General features: G+C 39.5%; 2 protein-coding genes and 2 pseudogenes across 2 annotated transcripts in view; 3 read left to right on the forward strand and 1 right to left on the reverse strand.

The window, feature by feature from the left end:
- Positions 1-15,278, forward strand: part of LOC148739388 (uncharacterized) — a 77,052-nt gene that overhangs the window by 13,337 nt on the left and 48,437 nt on the right. The window lies entirely within an intron of this gene.
- On the forward strand, positions 5,366-14,328 carry LOC111319068 (uncharacterized; annotated as a pseudogene).
- LOC111319067 (P2X purinoceptor 7-like) lies at positions 8,205-9,583 on the forward strand. Its single transcript, XM_022921897.2, has 3 exons — positions 8,205-8,441; positions 8,848-8,980; positions 9,361-9,583. The coding sequence occupies exons 1-3, from the start codon at positions 8,216-8,218 to the stop codon at positions 9,581-9,583; spliced, it is 582 nt and encodes a 193-aa protein (XP_022777632.2). The 5' UTR covers positions 8,205-8,215.
- On the reverse strand, positions 9,918-12,986 carry LOC148739390 (uncharacterized; annotated as a pseudogene).

Here is a 15,278-nt window from a genome sequence, read left to right on the forward strand (position 1 = left end):
AAAAACAAATTGTCACCCATTTTTTTATCCTTTATTAAACGAAGGGATAAAGAGAGAGAAAGAGAGAGAGAGAGAGAGAGAGAGAGAGAGAGAGAGAGAGAGAGAGAGAGAGTCCGATTCGAGTGGGTATTTACTACATTGATTGCGTATTTGCTACCGTAGCAACTACCCACTGAGTATTTGCTACGGTAGCAAATACCCACTAGTGCGTATTTGCTACCATTGATGGGTATTGGCTACCATTAATGGGTATTTTCTACGGTAACAAATACTCAGTAGGTAGTTGAGTATTTGCAACGGTAGTAAATACTCAAATTAAATTCTAACTACTACCAAACTGCTCAATACCTGAAAAACACACATCTACGTCGTTTTATCGTATTTCTATTTTAAATAGATAGTTTGTCCTCTTCTCGGTGCCCCTGTGTCCATGTTAATTGTATACGTTCTACGTTTTAGTTCCTCTGAGAGTGTTCTATCCTCTACGGTTGTAAACGCACGATTTAACAATAAGCTTCTAGAAACATGAAAGTTTAATGAAAAGGTTGATAACGCGCAGATTTCAAAGCTATAACGCGGAGTCTTATTTTGCTCTGAAATGCTCTCCACTACACGAAAATACTCTTAACTGTTAAATAATGTCAACTAGAGGTTAATCCTTGGAAAAGGCGTGCGCGAGATGGTTTTGCACGAGTTGAGAAGTATCAAGTCGGGTTAAACGTTCCAACTTTCTTCGATAAGATTTGTTGATGACATTATTGGGGCGTTAAGCATCCATGCTTGTTCAACATTTTTTTTTGGACGAACGTTTCATAAGTTCTCAAACATTAGTCCTGCAAAAAATGTTGGACAAGGATATATGCTAAATGCTTTAACATTATTGAGTCAACAAATCTTCGATGACAATGTTGGAACGTTTAGCACGGGCCTCAGAAAAAAGAATGAGGGTGCGAAAAGAACGGGCGAGTTTTCTGAAAAATTTTAATGGGTGAAATATTGAGAATCGTACAGGATTAGTTCGTGCCATAATAAACCGTCCGCATTGTCACCTCAAAGCGCAAAGGTGGTAGATGGTTGAAGTAAAATAAGCAAATAATCTGAAACGTGATCGTCAGATCGAAGAAATCGCAATGGAGATAAACTATTATTTCTCAAGAACATAGACTTTCAGTCACAGGTAGCGTTGCAACTAAAAAAATTCTTAAATATGTTCTAAGCAGTGCAATGCATTGTATGCTGAGCTGTTCACAACTATCAAATATTACTCAGCAGTGCGCCATACTGTACAGACTGCACTTACAGAACATCTGAACTGAGTAACAACACCGTACTGGGAAAAAACTCTTAAATATTACTATATAGGGCGCTACACTGTACTATTCAGTGTATTGTTGTTCGGTACAGTGAAGGACACTGCATAGTAAGATAAAATGTTACAATGCAGTCCTTTGCATTGTGCTCAAGAACACGACACTGAACTGTTGGAACTGCTAAATCTTACTATGCAGTGGGCTGCACTGTACACTGAACTGTTGAAAACTGTTACATGGTACTATGCAGTAGGCTGCACTGTACATTTGACGCCAAAACTATAAGAACTTTTCTCGTATGAAAGTGGTTCTACTTTATGGATTCTTATTTTAGCGTTAACGAATATAAAAAAAAAAAAAATCACTACGAGGTGGGTAACATGTGGTTAGCCTGCAAAAAGTCAGGTATAAGTTTAAGATACATTTCGGCTCCTACTGAATTTGGATATAACGACGCTCCAATTTCAACTAAATAGCGCTCCACGGTTTTTGAAGTTGTTTTTTCAAGAAGATCCAGATATTGTTGTTCTTATCAGTAAGCGTTTGAAATTCTAGTCGGTTTTTAGTAAAATGATTTATTTAGTCGTTCTCGTTCATATATGTATAGTTGCAATATTCTATCGATTATGTTAAGAAATCATCTTTTCACAATGGTAAAGGAAATAGAAGTTCATAAAAAACGGGAAACACTATAGGTGAAAGGGATAAGAAGTATGATGATTACATGTAATAATATCTGACTAAGAGTTAAAGGACTGGAACTGTTTTCTTGAGATAATTTCAATTCTATTCTTAGATTTCAACTTGAATTTCATTTCAAAAATCAGTTGCGTTTAATCCCAATGATATATCAATTTGTATGACGTAAAGTAGCTAACGAATACATTGTTACTGGTGTTATTGTTGTTGTAGTCCTGTTTTTGTTGTTTCTCCCTAGCCCAGCTTGGGAATACCCTTACCTAGGAAGATAAATGCCCAATACCCATGTTGGTTGAAGACTGCGTTCGTTTGCTGGTATAACTAAGGGAATAGTTGGTGTTTATCATTTAAAAAGGGACGCTTCGATTACTATCAGCCTGTAAAATCAGCCCTAAAATACAAGCTTTCTACGTCTATCTTTTCTTAATACTTTATTGCTTAATGTATCTTAAAGGTAACACGTTCGTTAGATACGACTCTCTGTGGCCCTGTTTCTCTGCACTTGCTAAATGCTATCTAAAGTATAGTACGTAGCAAGTAAAGACCATAACGAAATGTAAAGAGTGAATGAATCAAGCATCAGGCAAAAAACAAGCAATTGTGAATGAAGCAGTACGTTATTATTAAGTGTTGCAGTCATACAGGAAAAAGAACTCATGAACTATATGTGTTCATCTGATACTGGGTGTTTTGGGAACTAGGCTAAAGCCTGAAACTAAGCCCGCATTGGAACTGACTTACACACAAGAATTTAAAACTGAACTAGGAGTACACTGCAAACAAAACTAAGCTCACATTCTAACTGAGCAATATTCACATTTAAAACTGAACTAGGCATGGACTGATGAAGCTCATATGATATTAAAACTGGGTCATGGACACAAAAAACTAAGTTTGCATTGTAATTGAGTTGTAAGCTCATTTAAAACTTAACTTGATAAACCCTAGAAACAAACTAGACTCACATTGTAATATATGATTTATGCAAGCAGTTAAAACTGAACTTGGTTGACACAGTAAACAAAACTAAGCCCACGTTGTAGCAAGGTTTTACACGCATTTAAAACTCAAATCAAGGGTATATTAGAAAAAGCAGTAAGTTTACATTATAACAGAGTAATGCCTACCTTTGAAACTCAACAAGGCGTATACTAGAATGACTTAGATCCCGACCTATCTTAGTAATGTTTGCAATTAACACTGGACTTAGCGCATATTGGAAGTAAAACTAAGCTTGCATTGTTAGAGAGTTATGTGTGTATTTTAAACTGGACTAGGCGCATACTGGATACAAAAACTAGCTCACACTGTCACAGAGTTATGCACGCATTAAAAACTGATCACAATAGAGACAAAAGTAAACTTGTATTGTAACAAAGCTATGCGTACCGCTTAAAACTCAACTAAACTAAGCATAAACTAGACAGAATACCAAGCTCACATTGTAAGTGAGGTATGAGTCCATCTAAAGCTATATCACACATAGACTGGAAATAGGCTAAAGTCACAATGTGAGTTATTTTCGCGCATATAGAACAGAACAAGGCTTTTACAGAAATGCAACTAAACTTGTATGAATAGAATCGTACGGGCATTTAAAACTGAACTAAGTTTAAACATGAATCAAAACTAAGATTACATCGTAACAAAGCTTTGCGCGATTTAAAACTCAATTAGTTAATATAAGTTAACGTTAGGCCTACACTAGAAAAAAGAATAAGGTTCACATTCCAACAGAGTTATAAATACAGTGAAAGCAGAACAAGGGTAACACTGGAAACATTTTTGTCCCTTTCAGATTTGAATAAGGATTGATTGCTGATGCATGTTATGCTATCTAAAGTAACACTTGAAGGAAATTTTTCACACCACAATAAGCGCTCGTAATCGTTCAAACTACCTATGTAAAGTGCAGCGTTTATAAGATTAAGATGCTATCATGATTTAACTTACATAAACATAGCAAAATCCTTTTCACAACACTTTTAATTGCTTAATGTTTCAGCCATTTGGAAACGAAACTATTTCTTACAAAAATGCGCGTGTACGCTTTTTTTGTCGGTAAAGGGTGTTATATTTTAAATTGAAAAATACAGAGGGATAGATTGTTCTTAAGCAATACCCAAATAGTTCCTTAAAACTTAATCTTTTACCAAAGAAAATGTTTCTCTAGAGCAAAAGAAGTAGAAATGGGTATTTGCTACATAAAGTGGGTACTTGCTACGTTAAATGGTTATTTGCTACGGAGTGGTTTTTGTGCAATAAAATCTTTTAATTGTGACATATAATTAAAAAAAACAGGTTTAACATGTTTTCTTTCACAAGCGCAGAACTTTCCTACCAAAAAAAAAAACAATTTAAAGTAAAATATGATGATTTTATAAAGAAAAAAGATAATTGACCCTGTCAAAAAATTCTGACTTGTTAAGTCGAGTTGATACTATATGTGGGAACGCAGTTTTGTTCTAAAATTAAGATGGTTTAGAAAGTAAAATATTCCAGATCCCAGAGGGGTTTTACGGCAATAAAAAAGGAACTTGAAGACCTTTAAAGTCCGCCAAAATTTTTTATTTTCGTGATTTTTTCGATGCGTGTACCAAAGATTGAGTATTTGCTACATTGGTCGTGTTTAGATTGATAAACTGACCAAAGATTTCTTATTGGTCGGTAACTTTGAATAGAAGTATTATAAGTGAAAAATAGACTGATATTCCACTGTAGAAACGGGAAAATATTGGAAAATTTTATATCAAAAAAAGAAGAGGAGAAAATATTAGCAGATACTCAGCCATGAATCTGGAGAGAGAGAGAGAGAGAGAGAGAAAGAGAGAGAGAGAGAGAGAGAGAGAGAGAGAGAGAGAGAGAGAGAGAGAGAGAGAGAGAGAGAGAGAGAGAGAGAGAGAGAGAGAGAGAGAGAGAGAGAGCATTTTCCTCATAGAAGCTCAGTCTAAAGCCTAGCGAGATGAAATAATAATCATTAAGCTTACTTTTCAAGGAGTTTCTGCTTACCAGAGGCATAGAAAATGATCAGGTAACAGTGTGGAGAATTTGAATGTTAATCTAGAGGTTAATATTGAACTCGGCAGGCCGCGCTTTAAGGGAAGATGCTTGTGTCTATTTATCCATATTTACGCTATGGGTATGGAAACTAAGAATTCTAAAATATGGATATTTAATGGCTTAATTTCCCGTGTGTTGACTTTTGATGTCAACGTGACAGAAAGGAAGTTAATCTGCACTTTTGTCAACAAGTGATTGGCATGTCAGTATTACATTTCGCGATCGTACGTGTCTCGGCTGGTTTTCAAAACATGTTGGAGCGTTACAAGTCGGTTCAATCCCAATAGCGTTTTATTATGTTTCAAAAACAAGATCGCCCCTCTGTTGGTGATGTGCCCAGCTGTTCATCCAAGTTTGCTTGTCCAGTATCGTTCGTATGTTTATTGCTCTGTTCTACCGTCTTGGTTGGTGTTGAGATCATAAACCAGCGAGTTTATAATGTTGAAGATGTTATGGCGGAAGTGGGGCGAATACATGAATCCATGAGGGATTCTACCGAAGCAGCAGGTACCCAACCTTCTGAAAGCACTGGTTTTGTCGGGAACTTTGATGGCAATATTGCTCAGGAGAGCAGAGATATGACCGAAGGCAGTATGCTTTCTCTCGTCAACTTATAATTTAGTAAAGGACCCTCACTACGACAACGATACGAAATACAATTTTCCTGGCGAACTCTTTTCGATCCCCTGAATTTTGCCGAGGCTTACTTTGGTGAAGAAATTGGGAGTCACAATGGTACTTAGAGAGGCTAATGAATTTGTCTATTTTAATAACTACATAAACTCACTTCTGAGGGGTCGATAGCAAAAAAGTAATAGCGATCATCGTTGTAAAAGTTCAAGAGAGCAATCATATGAGTAACATTATGCAATTGATCATTCAAAGATATCCCTTTTTCAGTAACTTGGATTAATATATTCGATGTATTGTTGGCCAGATAAACCCTCCAGGAATATGAAGGGTCCATCGCTGAATGACTAAAACAACAGTGCGACGTCTGCTGTTTATCATAATAACAGCACAAAAAGGTCTCGGATAGCTAAACGTTTTGAAACGTGAGGAATGGGTGTGGGGGGGGGGGTGGGGGGTGAAAAAACGTGAGGTACTCTTGCGTGCCACAAGGAAAGGTTGAGCTTAATTTAGGTTCTCGTTTAAACGAGGCGATCATACACGTAAAAGCGAGCAAAAGAAAATCAGTGTTTGCTCGAGAATAAGGCAGCCTCCTTTCATTATTTGCCCGCATAAATTTTCAGCGACGGAAAGCTTAGTAAGAACCAGGTAACCGTCATTTAGACGAATCTGGTTTGGAGCCAAACGTTGTATAAATAAACCACTGTTGAGATTATTGTCTGGTAAGGAGATTTAAAAGTGTTACCGCTTTAATTTTCAAACACTTTTTGAAAAAAAAATAAATTTCCAGTTAACGCCAGAAGCCGTCGCCATTCCAAGTTACCTGAGAAAGGAGCCAACCCTGGTAATGTTACGATAGAGGTGGTTAGAAGTGAGATAAACAAGACCATGAATTCATGGTCACCACGATCATTTTGTTCGCCCAAAGAACAAATTTGCGTACAGGGGCCACCAGGATTGCAAGGACCAAAAGGATCACGGGGAAGGAGAGGCCCGCGTGGATCTACAGGAAGGAAAGGGTCACGTGGTTTTAGAGGAGAACTAGGGCCTTCCGGAAAGCAAGGAAATATCGGACCACCAGGTCAAAAGAGTGCACAGGGTATCACAGGGGTTCCGGGTCCCAGGGGGCCACCCGGAGTTAAGGGAGAACCTGGGGAACCTATCTCTCTCCCTGTAGTTGTTGTTTCTCCAATGAAGCAAACGCTCGAAGAAAATCAAACTGCAGTGTTCCAATGTTCGGTGAGTGGAAATCCTCAACCGACTATGACGTGGGTGGGGACAAATGACACTCATCTCCAAAGTAATTCTCACCTTGGCGTTCGGGGTGGGAGATTATAATTCCATCACGTGACTCTTAGCGACGCTGGAAATTACTCTTGCGTTGGAAGAAATGTTCTTGGTTCCGAGAGTCAGTCTGCGAAGCTAATCGTTGAAAGTAGGAATGGGCATGCAGAAGAAACTGGGCGTGAATTTATTTCATCATCTGTTTTTTACTATTCTTTAATATCAATTATTTAAATCAACTCCATTTAGCCAAACCACATGTTCAACTTGCTTCAGGTCCCACTCAGGCAAGGGTGGGACAAAAAAATTACGCTACCTAAATGTCACGTGACCGGCTTTCCAAAACCAATCGTGTCGTGGAAAAGATTGACCGGTGCCTTGGCTCAAAAGAGGGCAGATTACCATCAGCAGGATTTGACAGTGGTTGATGTGGAAAGAAAGGACACTGGAGCGCACGAGTGCAGAGCCAGAAACCATCTTGGAGAAGGTTCCGCAGTTACGACCTTGTTTGTTTGGTCGGCACAAAAAATTGTCTCAAAGCCACCCGACATGCTCACCAATGGGGTTGGTGGGTCAGTGTCTCTGAACTGTTCTGCCACAGGGAAGACTGTTCCTCTCGTCTCTTGGAAGCGAGCAAGGGGGGCCTGGGACGAAAAGAGAATGAAAGTAGACAAAGGAACCCTAACTATTTCGGTTCTGAGAGAATCAGACTCAGGAATTTATGTGTGTGAAGCCAAAAGTCCGCAATTTACAATCGATGCAAGAACATCGCTGAAGGTGAAAGGTTGGTTGAACAGGGTGATTGTTTTTTTTTTTTTTGCATCCATGTTCGATACAAACTTTCTGGCCGTATCACACGATTATGATCACTTCTCCGTCTGTAAAGGGCGGAACTTAATAAACATTTTATTTTCGGTTTTGCTCTGAATTTTGGCCAAAACAATGAAATTTTTCTAACTGCCTCTTAAAGGGATCCTCCACTGTTTTTGAAAATATCGCTTAAAATGCTCTTTAAGTGTCCAAAAAACGATTTTTCGGACAAAAAAAATTTTTCTCCCGTTAAATTTTTTGTTTTGGCCTCTCAAAGGAGGCCTTCGCGACCATTTCGAACGTCCCGCAATCGCCATTTTGATCGGCGCGCAAGGCTCTCTGGGGTGATGACGAAAAAAGGTTGCTCGTCCGGCACATGTTCCAGTCATCTGTTTTCAAACAAACTGAGTATCAGTTCTACAATGTCTATTCTGCCGTATCAGCTTGAACCAGAATATTCTTCCAGTGAGGAAGGAGAGGAAGAACAGGTTGATTCTGGGGAGGAAGAAGCTTTGTTAGATTCTTCGAGAGTTGAAAGTCGCCGAACGGATCTGTCTTGGTGTGAATGTGAGAGATGTAGTGTCATGCCAAGTGAAGTTGAATGTGTCTGCTGCAAAGAACTTCCTTTTTTGTCACAACTGGTAGAAGGTTAGTTAATTTTGTTTTAATATATAATTTAATCTCACTTTCTGTTTTCCGAAGGGGTATCAGAAACATAAACATTTATAATCCGAATAATTGTATTCTTTGCGGTAAATCCGGGTCCATGGTCTCGTGGTTGCTCGGGGCTATCTCTGAATCTCTCGCTTACTTTCTTCTAAAAGGCACTTCTTTACTCTCACAAATCGCCCGACTGTAACAAATCTCTTGCCAAAATTCGACACAGTTACTCGGACACGAGAGGATTGTTTTGAGTATGAATGCAATCTTCTGTTGTTTACAAAGGTCACTGAGAACACTAGATTTTGATGTCTTATGAAATTTTAAAGATAAACAGCATAGGCAGGAGATACCTTCTGCTTCAACTGAATGAAGTTTGTTTCTATTATTTTAGGGTTGACATGTATCACTCAAAATGAAAGCTTTCGAGCAGTTTGTTTAAACCAAGATGTGTTGTGGACAGCACTAGCGATTCTGCACGACAGGGAAAGTGCTGGTCTTCCAGACAGACAACAAGTGCCCAACAGGTATTGACATTTTGTGGTTGTTGCCAATAAAATATATTTCGTGTTCAACAGTTTGTCATTTATTGTTTTGATTGGAAAAAAGGTTCTCAGGGGAAGGGGTGCTTAGAAGAGCTTCGTAAAAAAGGGTGACTTATTTTATACAAGATCTACATTGCTGTTGAATGTTACTTTGCTTGTGGCCTGTCACCAAAACCCACATTAGATTTTCTATCTGAAGGGGGGGGGGGGTGCTACAGTCTGGGTTAGGATGGACTTGAAGTAACTTGAATGTGAGCCAGGAGTAAGCCAGTCAATGTCTATAAGGAAGTCTGGTATAATTAGCAGCAAACCTGTGTATTGTCTTCTGTTATCTTCTAAACATTGAATATTGTTGTCTTAAGGTCATTTCGTTATGCAGCTTATGGACAGTTTACCTGGTGGGCTCATGGGTACCTTGGCAAGAAAATTCGACGTGTTATCCCCTCTTGTGCAGTAAAAATTATCAGGGAAATTTTTCCTTGTGAAGATGGGATTTACTCTGGATATCTTCCTGGAGACGATGATGATGACAGTGCCTTTGACAGTGAGCTTCAACAAGCATGGAGGGACTTTTTAAATATTTAAAACATTCATCTTGAAAGCAAATTTTTAATCAATTACAACACACATACAATGGCTTTCTAACCAACCCATTTCACCCATTTTTACTGCTACTTTTGCACTCTGATTACTGATGCTTATGATGAATTTGAATTATGTATTATTCTCAAGGTAAATGTGTTCATTTGGGACAAGAAGTCTATTTTTTACATATTTTAACAACATAAACAAGAAACCATTATAATGTGGTCAATAAAATTATTGACTTTCACAATTGAAAGTGTATGTTTTTTTCTGTAAATCATTGGCAATCATCAGAGAAAAAGTTGTAATCCTCCTAAAAATGCATGAAAACAGAACTTGCCACTTCTCGAAAAAAAAAAACAATGTTAAGAAGCAACTTGGGGGAATTTTAATTAGTTACTTGAACCGAGATAGCTGCTGTCGTGTTTCAATTATCTCTTTCCTGCTTGGCCTTTCCTTTGGAGCCATTATACCAGACCTGTCATTAACCCGTGCAGTAGGTTTGGTCCCTCATGCTGCCAAGTGAAATGCTGCTTGCAACATATCTTCTAGGTAATCATAATGTTTTTTTTCCAAAACTGGCTCGGCACCAAACTTCTTTGAAACCTTGCTCCATGATATTTTGAACCTTGGCTCCCCCTGTGACTCTCCAGTTTGGATTACAGCCAAGTAAAAAAATGACTACTTGTCAGAGTTTGAGGGCCTTTTTGAAGAAAATATTTCAACTAGAACCTTGTGGCACAAATTATAAATTATTATGATAATAAGTACAGTTTAGGAAAGGACAGTTACTGACACCAGTGTTAAGAAATTACTCAAATGTATGCTATTTTAAGGCTTATGACAGGGCAGTCTCAGGTATTGACTTGTTTGCACATGGATGACATAATGTGTCAATCTTATCTATATGGATCTATAATTCAATTAGGAACGTGAATTTTGCATGCCTTGAATTTTTCAAATCATACTGTACCTCTGTAATGTGAATAACAACATACCTGGGGTCTATTGACATTAAAATTGTGATCCAGGGCTGCAAGCATGGTGCCAACTTTCATTACTTCATGAGAGAAATGTGTCAGTTTAGGAAGATACTTCAGGTACAAGGAATGGTAAACCTCCAGAGATGTAGTGTGGACAAAGTCTACAAGGTGAGCAAGATCCTTCAAAAGAGCCTTGTCTTTAACAATATTCACTAGTGCAGTGTGTGCAGAACTTCCCGGCTTTAGCCATTTCTTCTTTCGCTGCTGCTCAGTGGGAAGTGGATCATGTTCACACTTATGGAAGTGTTGGTTGCCTGGCCATTCATGTCTGTTGGTCACATGGTGAATGACTGATAGGCACTTCTCTCGCAAAACATCAGGATCTTTGCCACAGGATTCTGCACACCACCACAGATGATTCACAATGGAAGGAATCCATGCTGCCAACTCAGAGCAGCCTGATTTCTTTGATGCTGCAGACAGCTTCTTGCTAACAGACTTGGCAACATGCCATGGGTCAAAAGCATGCCTGATGTTACCATGGTTGACTCTCATTTCCTTTTTTATCTGAGGATGTCTGTCAGTGGAAATTACAGCAACCTTTATGCCATTGGCTTCGACATGTCCCAAGGTGTCCACAAATCCCTTCTTTTCCATTTGGTTGGAATTAGCCACTTCTGAAACACATACAACTTTGAAGTCAACCACTTTTTGACTTTCAACGTCAAGAAATGTATAAGTACAGTATTTTCCACAGTGGCCTGGTGAATCACAACGACCATCACCTGCCAAAACAGCTCCACTTTCTCTGGACTTTAAAGTGGAGAACACGTTGGCCTGTTCTTCTTCCCAAGTTGATTTAGCAACTGGAAAGATATACTGTTCTCGCAAGTTGTAGTATGTGCCTTTGCCAATAAACTTCAAGTTGATAAGACTTGAAAATGACTCAAACTTAGCAAAGGGTATACCTGAAAAAAAAATCCCAGCAGTAAAGAGCAAATTTCCGGACCCTCTAATATCACCCAGTGGGGGCTGTGACTGCCACTTGTAATCACAATTGTTCAAACAGTTCAAGTTCAGAGAAAGCTGGGACCCTTCATTCTGAATTTCAATGTTGCCCTCGGAAACTATAGGTGATCCGCAACTAGGACAGAAGTGCAACAGTTCCCTTAACTTGTCCTCATAAATAAGAAAGATCCGCTCCTTAGAATAGTTGCTGTCCATTACTATATCCTGCTCTTGTGAACAGAACTGTTCATCTCCATCCTCACTTGGCAAAAACTCTGACTGGCTTGATTGAAATTCACTAGAAACTGTTTCCTGTGAAAGAACAACTTCCATAGGTTCATCATTGTCTTGAGACAGAATTTCCCCTTCATAATCACTCAATTCTGAGAACAAGTCAACTTGCGACCCTTGCGAGTAACAATCATCTTTATTCATGTCTTCAGTTAATGATGGAGGGAGGTTGCTTTTACAGTAATTGTGGTCAGCAAGGGCAGCCTCGCACATGTCAGCTGGAAACTGGCATTTTTTGTCACACACAATCACCTCATACTGAGTGGAAGCATCAACCTTTGTTGTGACTGACCAGTCAGTTTGAGTTCCCATCTCACACATAGTTGGGGGGAGATGTTCAATTTCTTCTACAACCTCTGGCATGCTTCCATCATCACCATGGGCCCCTGCAGAGCATGGGTCTTCTTGCAAAATGGTATCAAGAGTCTAAAAAGAGAGAAATAAATTTATTCCACTCATCTTTAAGACTGTTAAATGCAATTACAATTACATGCATGCTTAAATTTCGAGGGCAATATCTAAAAATTAACATAAGAATTAAAATAGGCAGATGTAACTAATCAACAGGTTCAAATGGAGGCTTGTAAACAACTAAAATACAACATCTTTTAGGAAAGAAGAATCTTACTACTGAACGTAATAAGAAAATAATGGAGATTTAAGATAAATGGAAGTTAGTTATAAAGGAAGAATTTAGGTAAAGTTGTGTGTTTTCAACGAGAGGCGAGTTGTATTTGTGTTTGATTGTTTTAATTAGTACAACTTGCCTGGAGTCGCTTTCTCTCGCGTTCTCTCTTCTCTGCACGTTGAACGCTTGATGCGCGTCCACCTTTCGGACGTTTGTGAGAAAAAAGCGTTGGAATGGCGCCAGGCTTAAGCGATTTCTTCGAATTACTTGACCCCATTAATCTTACTTCCATGAGGTAAGACTCTTCAAAACAATCCTCTTCGAGGTGTTTCGAACACAGACGTGGGTCTTTGGGCAAGGATGTCCTTCCAACAGCATGAATCCAAGCTCGTCGAATCGCTGCCTCATTTGGAAAATTATGTAAACGAACTTTGGGATCGTTTTCTTTGTTTTTAGCTTGAATATTACAGTCAAATGCAACGCAATGCGGCATTTTGCTACCAATTTTACTCAGGGCAATGGAATCGAGCAACCTTTTTACGTCATCACCCCAGAGAGCCTTGCGCGCCGATCAAAATGGCGATTGCGGGACGTTCTAATATGGTCACGAAGGCCTCCTTTGAGAGGCCAAAACAAGAAATTTAAGGAGAGAAAAACTTTTTCTGTCCAAAAAATATTTTTTTGGACACTTAAAGGGCATTTTAAGCAATATTTTCGAAAACAGTGGAGGATCCCTTTAAACGAAGCCTTCTTAACTAAGTCACGACCAAGAACTCAGTAACTGGAATAACTTTTCCCACATGAGTCCGATTAACGTATTTGTTAAAACACTGTATCCTTTTTACCCTAATTACCGAGATCTCAGCGTCACGACCTCGAGCAGAATAGTTTCCTGCCCGGCCCTCCCATTTAGTCAATAGGTACATATTAAGTCATTTTCTTAAAGCTTCCCTTTCGTTTACGCCTGATGGCCGCAAAGGAAGACTCGGTATCATTAAAAAATTCACCGCCCCAAGAACAGCTAAATATCTCATCAAAGCCTTTGGTGCTCGGGGAGGGACACATTCCTATAACTATGGACACAGACCAGGAACTAATCACGGCGGTTATGGTGAAGCGATAAAGAGGACATTTAAACCGACCAAAGGTACTGTTCTAAATATTGTTGTGGGGCAGAGAGGGGGAGATTCAGTGGAGGTGAAGATGTCCAAAGCACGACCATGACAGCAGCTGAGCTCGGACTGTCTGTCAAAGACAGCGCTGGCACTGGGGGAGGGAGAGGAAGTTTTGTTTATATCACAAATGATTTGCTGTTTTTAGCTGCTGGAGGAGGAGGGGGAGCGTTTGGTGGATATAATGATTTGGATGGTCAGGCAGGAACAAGTGGAACCAGTAGTGAGGGGAACGATCCATCACATGCAAGGAAGGGTGGTACCAAGGATCAGCCAGGAGAATGTAACAATGATGACCCTAGTTACCATGGGGGAGTGGGTGGGAGCTGGAATGGCCAAAGTTGTTCAAGAAAAGGACCTGAGCACGGAGAGGGGGGTGGGTCGCGTGCTTGAGGCTGGATAGGAGGTCAAGCAGGAGCTATGAACAGTGGAAGTAACGGCGGACCAGCACCAGAAGCAGTAGGAGGGTTTGGTGGTGGTGGAGGAGGAGCGGAGGAAAACGGCGCATCGGGTAGAGGTGGAGGGTACTCTGGAGGAGGCAGCGGTTCCAAAGATAAACAAGCCGGAGGGGGAGGTGGTTCGTATTGCGCCGGGGAAAATTGCCATAGTGTGACTGGAGGCAACGTTGAAGAAGACGGCTTGGTGCAAATTACAGAAAAATGAAAGAGCTTCATTCAATTGTTCTTCATGAAAGCAAGGATTGAGCGATATTACTTACGGATTAGATAACGTTATTTTAAAGCGATTGGGTCTCTTTCATAAGTTCTCGGCGAAGACGTTTTAACATAAACAGATAAAAGCAAATCAAGATATGTATGCCTTTTTTTGTTGTTGATTAGTCCATTACTTCTAAAAGCGATTAAGATATAATCCTTTCTTCTCCTATTTCAAGGTATGAAGGTATTGATATCACAAGGGGAAAGCCTACTTCTCCCTCTCCCCCTCCCCCGTGCTTACCCGCGCGCGGGCCCGATAATAGCTCAAATCCATCTGCCGAATGTAATCTAGACACACGTAAATTGACTCTACTTATAGCAGCCACAAGGGAAATTATGAATCACAATTTGGGCAAGCTTTAGGAGAGCCTCAATGGGGTAATGGCTTTCAGGTACGGCTAATGGTTAAATACGGATACCGGTGAATTTCTTTTCATATATATATATATAGATATAGATATAAATAGAATAAATGTTTGAAAAGAAAATTTGCCCTGAGCGGGATATTTAACAATTATTCCACGAGCGCGTGTTGGATATGAGATGATAGATAGCCAAAGAGGCGCGTAGCGCCGAGTTGGCTATAATCATCTCATATCCAACAAGCGCGAGTGGAATAATTGTTTTATTAAAAACGTCCCCAAGATATTGGACAAATCTTACCAAATCTTAAGTTGTTCAGCTCCCTTTTAATTTTAACCCGACGCGTACGCTTACCATATTTGTAGGTTATGGTATATTGGCTCATATACCATAACAGCTAAGCCAATAGAAAGTCTTGAATTGCATTATCCACTGATCGAGTTTTTAATAAATATATACTTTTATCGCGTTCAATTTTACCTATTTTTCGCCCCGTGTACAGCACTTTTTGAGGGTGTTGCTTAAGGGACAAAA

Source organism: Stylophora pistillata, chromosome 2 (genome assembly GCF_964205215.1).
Source record: "Stylophora pistillata chromosome 2, jaStyPist1.2, whole genome shotgun sequence".
NCBI lineage: Eukaryota > Metazoa > Cnidaria > Anthozoa > Scleractinia > Pocilloporidae > Stylophora > Stylophora pistillata.